The 12,219-nt window shown below is 42.0% G+C and overlaps 1 protein-coding gene across 1 annotated transcript; it reads right to left on the reverse strand.

The window, feature by feature from the left end:
• Positions 1-1,487: 1,487 nt before the first annotated feature.
• On the reverse strand, positions 1,488-8,287 carry cnga2b (cyclic nucleotide gated channel subunit alpha 2b). Its single transcript, XM_086307450.1, has 6 exons — positions 8,187-8,287; positions 7,961-8,071; positions 7,321-7,497; positions 6,728-6,835; positions 6,508-6,614; positions 1,488-3,189 (listed from the first exon to the last, which is right to left on the reverse strand). Exons 1-6 carry the CDS (start codon positions 8,285-8,287, stop codon positions 1,736-1,738), a joined length of 2,058 nt encoding a protein of 685 aa, XP_086163576.1. The 3' UTR covers positions 1,488-1,735.
• Positions 8,288-12,219: the final 3,932 nt, after the last annotated feature.

The raw sequence follows: 12,219 nt of genomic DNA on the forward strand, positions 1-12,219 counted from the left end.
CCCCCGCAGTGAGTAACTTTGCATGAAATAACTGGGAGTAAGTTATTTCATATAGTGGTAGCAGATTGTTTATTTGAAGGTAAGACTTTGGGGAAAGTTGACAGTGAGTAAACTTTGTAAAAATAAATAAATAAATAATTTAAGGTCAATAACAAGTTAGACATGCACTAATCCATACATGCATAAAATACTTTAGGTGCCCTTTGTTGCCACCAAAACAGCTTTGAACCACAGGATCAAGGACACTGGGTTGTACTGTCGTGTCAGACATTAGGATTCTGGCAGTGGATCCTTTGGGTCCTGCTGTAATGGATCATCTTGTTTCCTCGCCTTGCATGGTGGCTGGATGCTGGATTTAGATGTTATCAGACTACAGAATGGCGAGTATTTGTTGTTATCAGTCCCATTCATATTGCTAATAGGCACAGAATTGCGTAGACATTTTTTGGTCCTGCAAAGAAGTGCACATAGAATCTCTGCCAGTAAATACCTAGTAAGCTTGCAAATATTGCCTTTTTACAATGTTGTTGACTCCTAGTGTATTTTAACCCAAATTATGATACTCTCCCCTACACAAGCTGTGTGTATGTTTTAAAGGTATCGTTATCAGTACTGATATTGGCAATACTGGCCGGTATTCGATTGTTACCAAGTAAATATCACAGCATTAATATTTACAATGTGTATGTATGGGTTAGTAACCACTTATAATGGCTATTCAGTGGTTTTATACAACACTGATTTGGAATAACGGCACCAAAAGTTTCCCAGTAGAAGACGTTATTGTTACAGTTTCAATTCAATTCAGTTTTATTTATATAGCGCCAGATCAAAACAGTAGTTGCCTCAAGGTGCTTTATAATGGAAGGTAAGGCCTTACAAGAATACAGAGAAAACCTGAACAATGAGACGACCCCCTGTGAGAAAACACTTTGGCGACAGTTGGAAGAAAAACTCCCTATTAACAGGAAGAAGCCTCTGGCAGAACCAGGCTCAGGCCATCTGCCACAACCTGTTGGGGTTGAGGGGAGGGAGACAGGTCGCTGTGGAGGAGAACCAGAGATTAATAATAACTCAGTTGAGCAGTTATTCACTTAGCCCATTTTAAGTCACTTTGCTTAAAATGCAAGAAATAGGATCGTTCCATAGATGTCCCTCAAGAGCCCAAGTAAGTCTAACCTGCAAAATAAGGACACGCACAAAAAGATCCCTGTGCAGTTGAACACCGCAAACCATTTCTCTGTGGACCCCTTCCCCTCAAGGAGTGGTAAGAGACGATGTGTGCACACCCAGAGCGCAATATACAGGACATGGAGAGAACTGAGTCTCCTGCTGATGCAAGCAAAAACAAGATGTTTACAGGTGAACTAGAAACTGTAAACTGGAGCAGGTCTCAGGTGTTTAGTGTAGAATCACTCCCTTTATTTTGGTAGCATTTAAATACATCTTTAATTTACAGTTTAAAATATATTCTCATGTATTCCATCTTTTGTTTTGGTTTGATTCAGGAAGTAACTTTAAAACTTTATCTCAGTGTCACTGGTTTATGAACTCAAAGAATGCATGGTCATAGCAGTGTTGTAAATTTTCTTCTTATGTTTATTAACATGCAGACTTCTCTTTGCAATTGCTAAACTGATAAAACCTTCACATAATACAAGTAAAAGCAGAGAAAATGCATCGTATGGGTTTCTTATAGTCTTAAAGAGTCATTCCTATTCCGTTAGGTATTGATCTAAAGTCTTATTGGTGATCCATCTGTATGGGCAACAAACCCAGAGTCATTTTCAGTGACTGTCCCTGCACCTTCATCCATGTCATTCACATTTGCCTCTGCACAGCAGTCTGTTTGATTGAGGAAATGCTCCAGCAGAGTGACACGCTGCTTTAGCCTTTGCTGAGTGTGTGTGTATTCACTGAGTAGCCGGGCAAACCGAGTCTGAAGGGTGTCCAAAGAGGACTCCAACCGTTCCACCTTCTCCTCTGTGTCCTCTTTCTGTAGCCCGCCACTCTGAGCATTCTCATCCAGAAGACCCTCTTTCATCAGAATCTCCCGGCCCCTTTCCTCTAGCACGGTCTTAGCATCTGGATACTCAGTCACTGCCTCCATCAGGTCGTCCTTAGAAAGGCAGAAGAGGTCAGAGTAACCTAAGCTGCGGATGTTGGCTGTCCGACGATTTCCCATTTTACTACCTTTGATATTCAAAATGCTGATTTCACCGAAGCAGCTACCAGCGGTGAGGAGAGCGTACTGTGTGACCCCATCATCAGCCACCACAGCCAGCTTCCCTTCTTTAATGATATACATCTCCTTACCAATGTCGCCCTTTCTGCAGATGTAGTCGCCTGGACTGAAGACCTGAGGGCGTAGTTTAAGCACAAGCTCCACCAGCAGTCCTGCCTCACAGTCTTGAAAAATCCGTACTTTCTTCAGGGTCTCCAGGTGGACATTAATAGCAATCTCAGCCCGCAGCTTGTTTGGCAAATTCTTTAGCACTTCCTGCTCATCTACTGTTTTCTTGTTGGTCCAGAGGTAGTCAAACCATTTGATGACACGTGTCTCCAGTTCTCTGCTGACTTTGCGGAAGTGCATGTAGTGTTTGATGGCATCAATACGAGCTTGAAATTCGGCACGGGTGGCATTCATGTTGGCAATCATAGAGCCAACATTTCCCACAATTGTAGCAAAGATTAATACCCCAACAAGAAAGTCAAAGACCACAAACACGTACTCTTCATCTCGCACAGGGGGAGGCATCTCTCCAATGGTGGTAAGGGTAAGAGTCGACCAGTAGAGACAGTAGACATAACTCTGAGTCAAGGTGGAATACCCGGGTTTAGAGATGTTTGGGAACACCCACGTATCTGAGCCAAATCCCAAAGACTTAGATATAGCATAGAAGATGCAGGCATTCCAGTGAATGATGACCAGGATGTAAAGAACCAAATTGCAGATGCGAAAGATGTTGGGGTAGTTGGTGCGTGTCTCTGTGCGGTCAAAGAATTCAAACATGCGTGGGAAGCGCAGCAGACGGTTAAACCTGAGCTGTGGTGTATGGATGCCTGTGGAGATGTACCCCAGGTCAGTGGGCAGGATGGACAGCAAGTCAAGCTTAAACTGTAATGTACGGATGTAGCTGTCTCTTAGCTTGGCGTGGTCCTTCACCAGCAAACCTTGCTCCAGGAACCCTGAGAAAAATAAATAAAACTCATGTTTAGCTTGGTGGTGGATGAAAAAAAGTAGAGGGCGGCTCAAATCAAGTTTTTATTTAACAGTTAAACTGGTAGATTAGATCCTCTCAGCTTTAATTTTAGAGTCTTTAAGCACATTGTTCGGTTTTTTTGAGCTGCATAATTTGATAAATCCAAGTGGCAATCTCTGGGTCTGAAGCTAATGCCTAAAGGCCCTTTCACATAGGAAGTGGCATGGGTTGTGCTACATTGTGCTCTCAGACACATTCTTTACTACACTGCACCAAAACAGTTTCTTACTGTATCAGGCAAACCCCAGCACAACTGGAAGCACCCAGGGAATACTGTACGTGCCACATACTTTGTAGTGTAGTGTGACATACATTCTCGTGATCATACCAGTGCAGCTCATGCTGCTTCCTATGTGAAAGGGCTTTAATTGCCTCAAACGGCATTTTCCTCCAAAGGCCACAGGAGGCTAGCTCTAAAAATATTCATATCACTGAAGTAATGATATGGCTTTCTGCACAGTTAAAAATAATTAAAGCCCATTCAAGATGCTCTGATATTGTTTTTTTTCCCCCTCTTCACTAATAAAATGATATCAGTGCACAGGACAGAGTCTATTGATGCACCTTGCTAACCAAGCTAGCATTAGCTATAAATTAGCATGCAACATTCTTCCTCTACATGTGCTCCATGTAAAGTACCAAGAAGCAGATAAAGCTAGTGACTAGGTTAACTCTTTCTCTCTTGGACCATGACCAGGGGTAACCGTTATTGTTTTTTTATGAACTCAGTTGGCTTCTGCCACATTTCAGGCCTGCTTCCACATCAGAAGTTAGAGAATGATCTCTGCTTACAGCTAACTAGGGCTACCATTGGAAACACCTGGGACCTCTATGTTTGCTAGACTTGTTTGACTTAGGTGTCAAAACTCATTAAGTGAAGCATTTAGCACGCTTCAAGCGCTGGTGGACAACATGTCATGCAAAAAAGTGATTGCCTGTATTTAAACTGCTGTAAATAATTTGTTGGCCTATAATATGTGAAATATGTGTCAAATGCATGCCTCATATCAAGCCATCTAGAGCAAACATTAATCAGCATTCCTGTTACAAGTTAGACGCCACACTCGCTTTTTGGCAAAATTACTTTATATATCCAGTTAAAAAAACTTGTTGACATTAAAAATGTCTTTTTTTAAGGTGATCTGCCCAAGAGGGCAGCAGACATTACAACAAGTATATCAGTAATTTTGTAAACTAGACTGCTTATAATGTAGGTACAATAAACCAGAGTCATAAAGATACTTGAAAGACGGGTACTTTTTACATTTTATAACCTCTTTCTAAATCTTGTTCATTAAAGTCTATTTACCAATATAGGTGTAGACTTTACATATAAAAAAAACAAACACCTGTAAACACTGTAAATCACTTTTTGACAGACAATCAGTTTTTGGCACTAAAATAATGGAATTTAACAGTACATGGTGCTGTGTGTGTGCTGGAGACACACACACATTTTCACACACATTAATGGTTTTATTTCATCATGCATCCCTGATGTGTTCACAAGCCAATTTTAGCATAGGGTCATCTACATGGTGATATTGTTATTTAGTGGATGTTGTAACTAAAATGTAAAGTTAGTTTGCATTTGATGTGTAAATAACAGGTCCACAACAGGTCCACTGATGATGCCATAGCCCTGACACTACACACTGCCCTGTCACACCTGGAGAAGAGAGACACGTATGTGAGGATGCTGTTTGTAGATTACAGCTCAGCATTCAATACCATCGTTCCCTCGAAGCTGGACAGGAAACTGCAGGATCTAGGACTGAGCAGCTCCCTCTGCAGCTGGATCCTTAGCTTCCTGTCTGACAAACGCCAAGTGGTCAGACTGGGCAGCATCACCTCATCACACTGAACACTGGTGCTCCACAGGGGTGTGTACTGAGCCCTCTCCTGTACTCACTCTACACCTACGACTGCACGGCCACTAACAACTCCAACATCATTGTGAAGTTTGCGGACGACACTACAGTGGTGGGTCTTATCACCAACGGTGATGAGACGGCTTACAGGGAGGAGGTCAGCGCCCTGACCCACTGGTGTCAAGACAACCATCTCACCCTCAACGTCGCAAAGACAAAGGAGTTGATAGTGGACTTCCGGAGGTGCAGAGAAGTACACACCCCCATCACCATCAACGGCGCTGCTGTGGAGAGAGTGAGCAGCTTCCGGTTCCTTGGTGTACATCTGGCTGAGGATCTTACATGGTCAGTACACACAAACAAAACAGTGAAGAAGGCGCAGCAGCGCCTCTTCTTTCTCAGGAGACTGAAAAGATTCGGCATGAGCCCCCGCATCCTCAGGACCTTCTATCACTGTGCCATTGAGAGCATCCTCACTGGATGCATCACCACCTGGTATGGCAACAGCACCGCCTACAACTGCAAAGCTCTCCAGCAAGTAGTGCGGTGCTCTGAACGGATAATTGGAGGTGAGCTTCCCTCCCTCCAGGACATCTACAGGAAGCGGTGCCTGAGGAAAGCAGGGAGGATCATCAAGGACTCCAGTCACCCCAGCCATAAACTGTTCAGACTACTTCCATCAGGAAGGAGGTTCTGCAGCATCCGGTCCCGTACCAGCAGACTGAGAGACAGCTTTTTCCATCAGGCCATCAGACTGCTGAACACGTCATAGACACCTCAGCTTCACTACTAGAACTTTAACATTATGCACTCCATACTGTACAGTAATGCCACTGTTTTGCACATGTCTCAACTCTGTATATTTTTATATATTTTATTTATTGTTTACTCTATTTAATTTGTAAAATATGTGTACACACACACACACACACACACACACACACACACACACACACACACACACACACACACACACACACACACACACACACACACGCACGTAGAAAAATATTTAGTATACACATCCAGAAATGCATATACTATTATATATTGTACATATATTTATTAGTTTCAGGTTGGCCATTCTTGTATTTTGCTTGTTTACATTATTGTATTTTGCACAACTCTGTTGCTTGTGAAGCTCGCACACAAGAATTTCACTCACATGTGCTGTACCAATGTACCTGCACATGTGATGTGACAATAAAAGTGATTTGATTTGATTTGAAAAGGAAGCAGCGAGGTTTGAATTAGAAAGCTGAGAAAATATAAAATGAACGCAAAACACTGACTCATTCAGCAGAGAGGAAACTATGTCATCAGAGTAATCTAAAATTTAAGAAGGCCAGAAGCTGCATTTTTAGGTGGCTTACCTGTCCGGAGTCGAACACAGGTGTCTGTTATGTATAGAGCATCAGAGAGGTAGTCCAGCACCAGCCAGCAGATGTAGTTGCTCACTTGTAGTTCGTCAAAGCATGCCCTGGAAATGCATTAAAAAAGGATTTAGTGCTCTAGTCTAAGAAGTGAACACTACACTGTACACCCTCTGGAGGCTGCAGGGCCCCACTGACGCACATACTGTAATGTTATTACCTCGCGACAACAAGGAACCAATTGTAGAGCACCGCCAAGGCAATAACAAATAACCAGCGGTAGTATACGTCATCGGAGGGAGACACCACAAACAGATCCCACTTTTTCCTGTAAGCAAAAGGAGACTGTGATTATGACACTCAGCAAAAACTGTTAGTGCACAACAACAGAGAGAAAAACAGCAATATAATGCATCACAACACAATAGCTATATAATTATTTGTTAACAGCCATATGAGACAGCTACTTTTTTTGTAAATGTGACATCTTTCGGGTCATTTTAAAATATTGTGACGTTCTACTAAATGTAAAATATTTAAAGCTCAGTTGAGCTATCTTCTTTTCCTTACATAGCACCTTGCAGTAAACCTATATTTCAGCAAGGACAACATAAATTACAGCCTCAGCACTGAGCGGAATAAACACTGTCTGTAACTCTGGGTGTCTCTACAACTTAATAAGACCTTTCAAGGATTTATTTTAGCCATGAAGCAGAAGGTCCCGTCGTGATTTGTACAAGTGTAACTCTGTACTCCTTATGCATGTACATGAAGGTGTACATAGTAAAGGTTCAGGGTGGTAGCCGGGCATACCTAAAGATCCCTTTGGCATTGTTGCCATTGGCATCCAGTTGTGTGTTGCTGATGCGACTGGGGGCCGTTCTCAGCTCAGGGCCACGAAAGCGTTCCAGGAAAGAGTCTGGCCTCTCCTCCTCCTCCAAAAGACTCCTGTGTGCCCATTCCCGCAGTCTCACCACCAGGCTCACCAGTCTGACACACAAAAGGAACACAACACCGCATCTTTAGGCAGCTTTATAACTTAAAATCATGTCAAAATGCATCAGTTCAAACACAGTTAATGTGCGAAACCATCACAGAGCTGCAAATTAGAGCACATGATTTGAGACCTCACTTTGTCTTTCCTTTTCTATCTGTAGGACTGGAAAATCTTGAAAAGTCTGAATGAAAAAAGGGACTCTAAATTCCTGCAACCCATCAGAGGTCAAAGGATTTTCACTGGACAAATGTAATGAATTTTGTAGCAGTCGACGACCTTCATGAAAAAAGACAAAAAGCTCTTCTATAGCCATTTCTACAAAGCCAGACCTTTGCCACAAAAAAGTTATTTAATATGTAATAAGAGCTACACAATAATCTTTCAGCTCCTTGAATCAGTCCATTTGAAATTGCCATACCATACTGACGTGCCACAGCTGAGTCATCACAGGTTTACCTTGAGATGGCTCCGGTCCTTTGAAAAGAATTTCTTGAACTGCCTCCATGAGGGTCGAGAGCAGCGACTCTTTGCAGCTCCGAGGATGTGTCATCACAGATCGATGGGACCCTAGTAGGAAAAAGTGACAGCCCGGCTTCTTTAAGCCATTACGAGAGCCTCTGTTTTGTGTCTCTGAACGAAACCTCTGAGAAAAACATAATGAACATGAGGAAGCTCTTGTTACCTGCTGAGAATGCTCTCTGCTCTCTCGATTTCCTCCTCCAAGCTGGTCTTCACTGACAGATTGTGGGGAGACCGATCTCTCTCTGCCAGCTGGCCCGTCATCTTTAGATCTGACAGTACGGACAAACACTAATATTAAAGACCCACTTACAGCCATTTAATCCATATTGTGGAGTGTTGGACATGCTCTCCTGCTTCAGTTACACTGTGGCAGGAGAGAAAAGTGTTTATGGTGCATGTCTCAGATAATAGTCAGGGGACTGGGGCGGTGGGGGACAACTGGGACTGTGGTAGATAGTCCCTAACCTAGCCCATCATACAGCAGGTGGTTGCTGTGACGACTCATGAGAAATAAAAAGCTCAGTTTTATGGACGCAGCAGCACTTTAGATACACAGTCAAAGTTCAGTTAAAGCCCAAAAAGTCACATTAAGGCTGCTGTTCTCCCTGCAGCACAGACAGATGATGAGGTGCTTAGATGACTGTTACCATTGTGTGACTAATTGGTGGGTCATTAATGAAAACACACACACACACAAAGCCATCCTGGAGCTCTGCGGCTCAGTGAACCAGTCAGCTGCTTTCCCTCAGGAACCACATCGCTTAGGAAACCAGGCTGCTGAGAGAGCGCAAAGTGTGGCATGACACGATGGCTGCTGAGGCCACAAAGAGTGATAATTCACCCCTAAAGTCATCCAGCTGCCTGCCAGTCCACACTCTGTAACTTTACTAATGTGGAGATGAGACTTTTTTCCCTCTACTTTTGCAAATAATTATTAATTCCGCTTATTGAATATGTTACGCAACACAACTTTTTTCCACAGTGCTTCACAGCAAATGTAGATTACTAGCATCATAATAAAGTATATGCCAAACTGGCCTCAGCTTAAACATATCAGCCTACCTCTGGTTTCCTTGAATTAGTCCAAAAAAAAAAAAGAGCTGGTCTTCACCAGCCAATCCATCCTTTGTGCCCACGCCGGATGCAAGTCCTGCTCTTGCACCATTCTCGGTTGTGAGCCTCCTCTCGAAGAGCGCTCTCCTCACATGCGTGAGCACGTGGTCCACCTCATCCTCAGATGGGCTGAGTGCCGAGGAAGCAGGTAGGGGTGGGAGATGGAGGGTGTGGAAATCTTTCAAGTAGTTGAGAGCCTTGATGTCAGCATCAGACTGAAGAGTATTCTAGGAAAACCTTGTTCCTTTTAACTTTTATTACTCAGGAGAATCGTGAGAAACAGAACAAAAGAATGCAGCCAGTTCACCTGATTTATTTGATTTTCTTTATATATGTAGTCTGCCTGATTCATATTCTCAGCATTTCTTAGTCTGACATTTTTTATATTTGCTTGACAGCTCATCAGCATTTGTAACATATCGGCTTAATGACATATCATAACCCTTGTTCGCTTGTGAGCCCTCTCATAAACACAATGATAACTTTTCTTAAGCTCATTCATGTCTGAGCAGATGGGTCATTTTAACAGTAGTCGGTTTGGCTCAAAGAGGTGTGCAGTACAAAAAAGGAAGATTAGCAGAAACAGAAACATGAATGTAGTCAAGCATATGCTGCTGCTTCTGCGCTGATTCCTACTATGAACTATCTCATTACATTGCATATAATAAATGTGAGGAATTAAGTATATTTTGCTCACAGTACCTTTGTACTAACATATGATTTTTGGGCTGTACACTTATATTTGTAGACTTACTGTGAAACTTTATCCATCCATTTATTCACTTCTGCTTATCCTTATCAGGGTCGTGGGGGGTTGGGGCCTATCCCAGCTACTATAGAGTGAGAGGTGGGGAGCCAGGATGTACCTTAGATATAAGGTAAAACACGAACTTAGCCTCTTTTCTTTATGATCTAGGATGGGAACATTAGGATCTGTGGGATATTTATGATTATTGACAGTTTGATCCTGAGAGTTTGACTTGAAATATTTTGCTTAATCTTCTCTAGTTGACAAAAAGTATCAAGAGCAGCGATGTTTAGGAGTCTAAACTTTCACCACAGCCACCACTCTCCACTGCAAATGGAGCTTGAAAACCCAGGCGATGGGGACCACACGAGACTTCTTCATAATCATGCAGCTTTCCGACAGAGCCTGGCAGTTTCCGCTTTAATCAGATCCTCAAAAACTTAGTGGGAGTGAAGCCCAGAGGACTTTCCATCTGAATAAGATTCAGCCCAGTGAACAGTAAACTTCAATCTGCCATTACTATCTCTGTTGGGCAACGAGATTGTTGATGGACTGTGAAGAGACGAGTAAAAGCAGAAACTGTAAGTGCTTTGTTTTTTTCTTTTACAGAGGTTTTTAAAAAAAAAAAAACAAATAAAAAAACAGGTGGGGGATTTTATGGTGAAAAAGAGGAAGAACATAAAGCATAAAGGTAGTAACATTAACAGAAGCTCAGATAAGAGGAAGGAGAAGCAGTAAAAAAACAACAACAGGTATCTGATGTAAGAGGCGCTTGGAAACAAAGAACTTCCTCCTGAGTACATTTTGGGATCAATCATTCACAAAACAAAAGATCTAATACACTGAAAGTACTCGGAGAATGCTTAAAAAAGTCATGTTTAACATCAGTTTAAACATATTAAATGTTAAAGTGTTTTTAGACTTGTATGTATCCTCTTCTATGGTTACTTGTAACCATACCAACCACTGTTTGTTCATACCCTTCAAGATGTTGAGCCAAGATGATGCATTTCTTGCATGATGAATCCAGCATCACTAATTATACTTAATACGTCACTTTATTCAGATAAACTGATATATTACCCATGTAAAAGACACAGACATGGTCACCAACAGTGCATTTAAATGATGCTCAGATGGCACTAAGGGCCCCAAAGTGTGTCAAGTAAAAAATTGTTGGTATAATCCATACTTTCATACTGATTACACCAAATTCTGATTATACCTTCTGAATGGTGCAGCAGAAATCCAGACTCATGAGACCAGGCGACATTTTTCCAATCGTTCTATTTTCCAGTTTTGGTGAGCCGATGAGAATTATGGCTTAGTTTTTGTGTTCTTTGCTGAAAGGAGTGGCACCTTGTGTGGTCTTCTGCTGCTGTAGTCCAACTGCTTAAAGGTTAGACATGTTAGCTTTCAGACATGCAGGTATTTGTGTTTAACAAGAAACTGAATATGACATCTTACATCTTTGTTGCTATGCAGATGATACCCAGCTTTATTTTTCCATGAAGTCAGTTAGGTAAACTACAGGCATGTCTTATAGGCATTGAAGCCAGGACGACCTCTAAATTCATGCTTTAAAATCTCCACAAAACTGAATTTATTGCAATCTGTCCTAAAAATCTTAGAGACATAATGTCTGTTGCTCATAGTGGGTTGTGTAGATGTGCGAGGTAGGTGTGTGAGGTTTGCTTCTAATATTGTAGAGACTTTATCTTACAATATAAAGTCCCCGAATTAGTGCTATATAATTACAACATAATGTTTATTTTGATCTACAAGTAACCAAAGCATCCACTTTGTTTGTATTGTAGCCAGGTGGAAGTTCGATATTATGGGACATGCCACTGGATGGCGCTGTTTCTTTTGGGGTACCCCTGAGAGCGCAAGGGATCATGGGGATCTACAGAGACGGGAGTGCTAGCTTGCATTGGTTTTATGTGGGTGTGCAATGCCTTTTTTTTCGCTGCGTGATCTGTTTTGAATGCAAAGTGTGCAACAGTTAAGGCACCAGGAGTGGCTGCAACCAACTTCGCCGTTCATCTCAGAGGGATCTATATTCCGTTTTCTGCTGAATTAATGCACTGTATGTATTTGAGTTCACACTTGTATTATACTATCTCTATGGGTAAGAGGGAAATGTACCTTGTTAACTGTTTAATCTTGGCTCTGTATCTTAGCAGGAGAAGCCACTACAGTTATTTTTGCACTGCTAAGTTTGTTTTATTTATGTATGGGTTTATATCACACACAAAATGACGCTAGACGTCCTTGAGTTCCAGATGCTGATAAAGTTGGGGAAATAACCTGCAGTAGCAGTGGGTTACCA

The sequence above is a fragment of the Aulonocara sp. 'chitande type north' Nkhata Bay genome, linkage group LG10 (assembly GCF_057382095.1).
Source record: "Aulonocara sp. 'chitande type north' Nkhata Bay isolate Kocher_YH1m ecotype deep benthic linkage group LG10, A_spYH_male_GT1.1, whole genome shotgun sequence".
Lineage (NCBI taxonomy): Eukaryota > Metazoa > Chordata > Actinopteri > Cichliformes > Cichlidae > Aulonocara > Aulonocara sp. 'chitande type north' Nkhata Bay.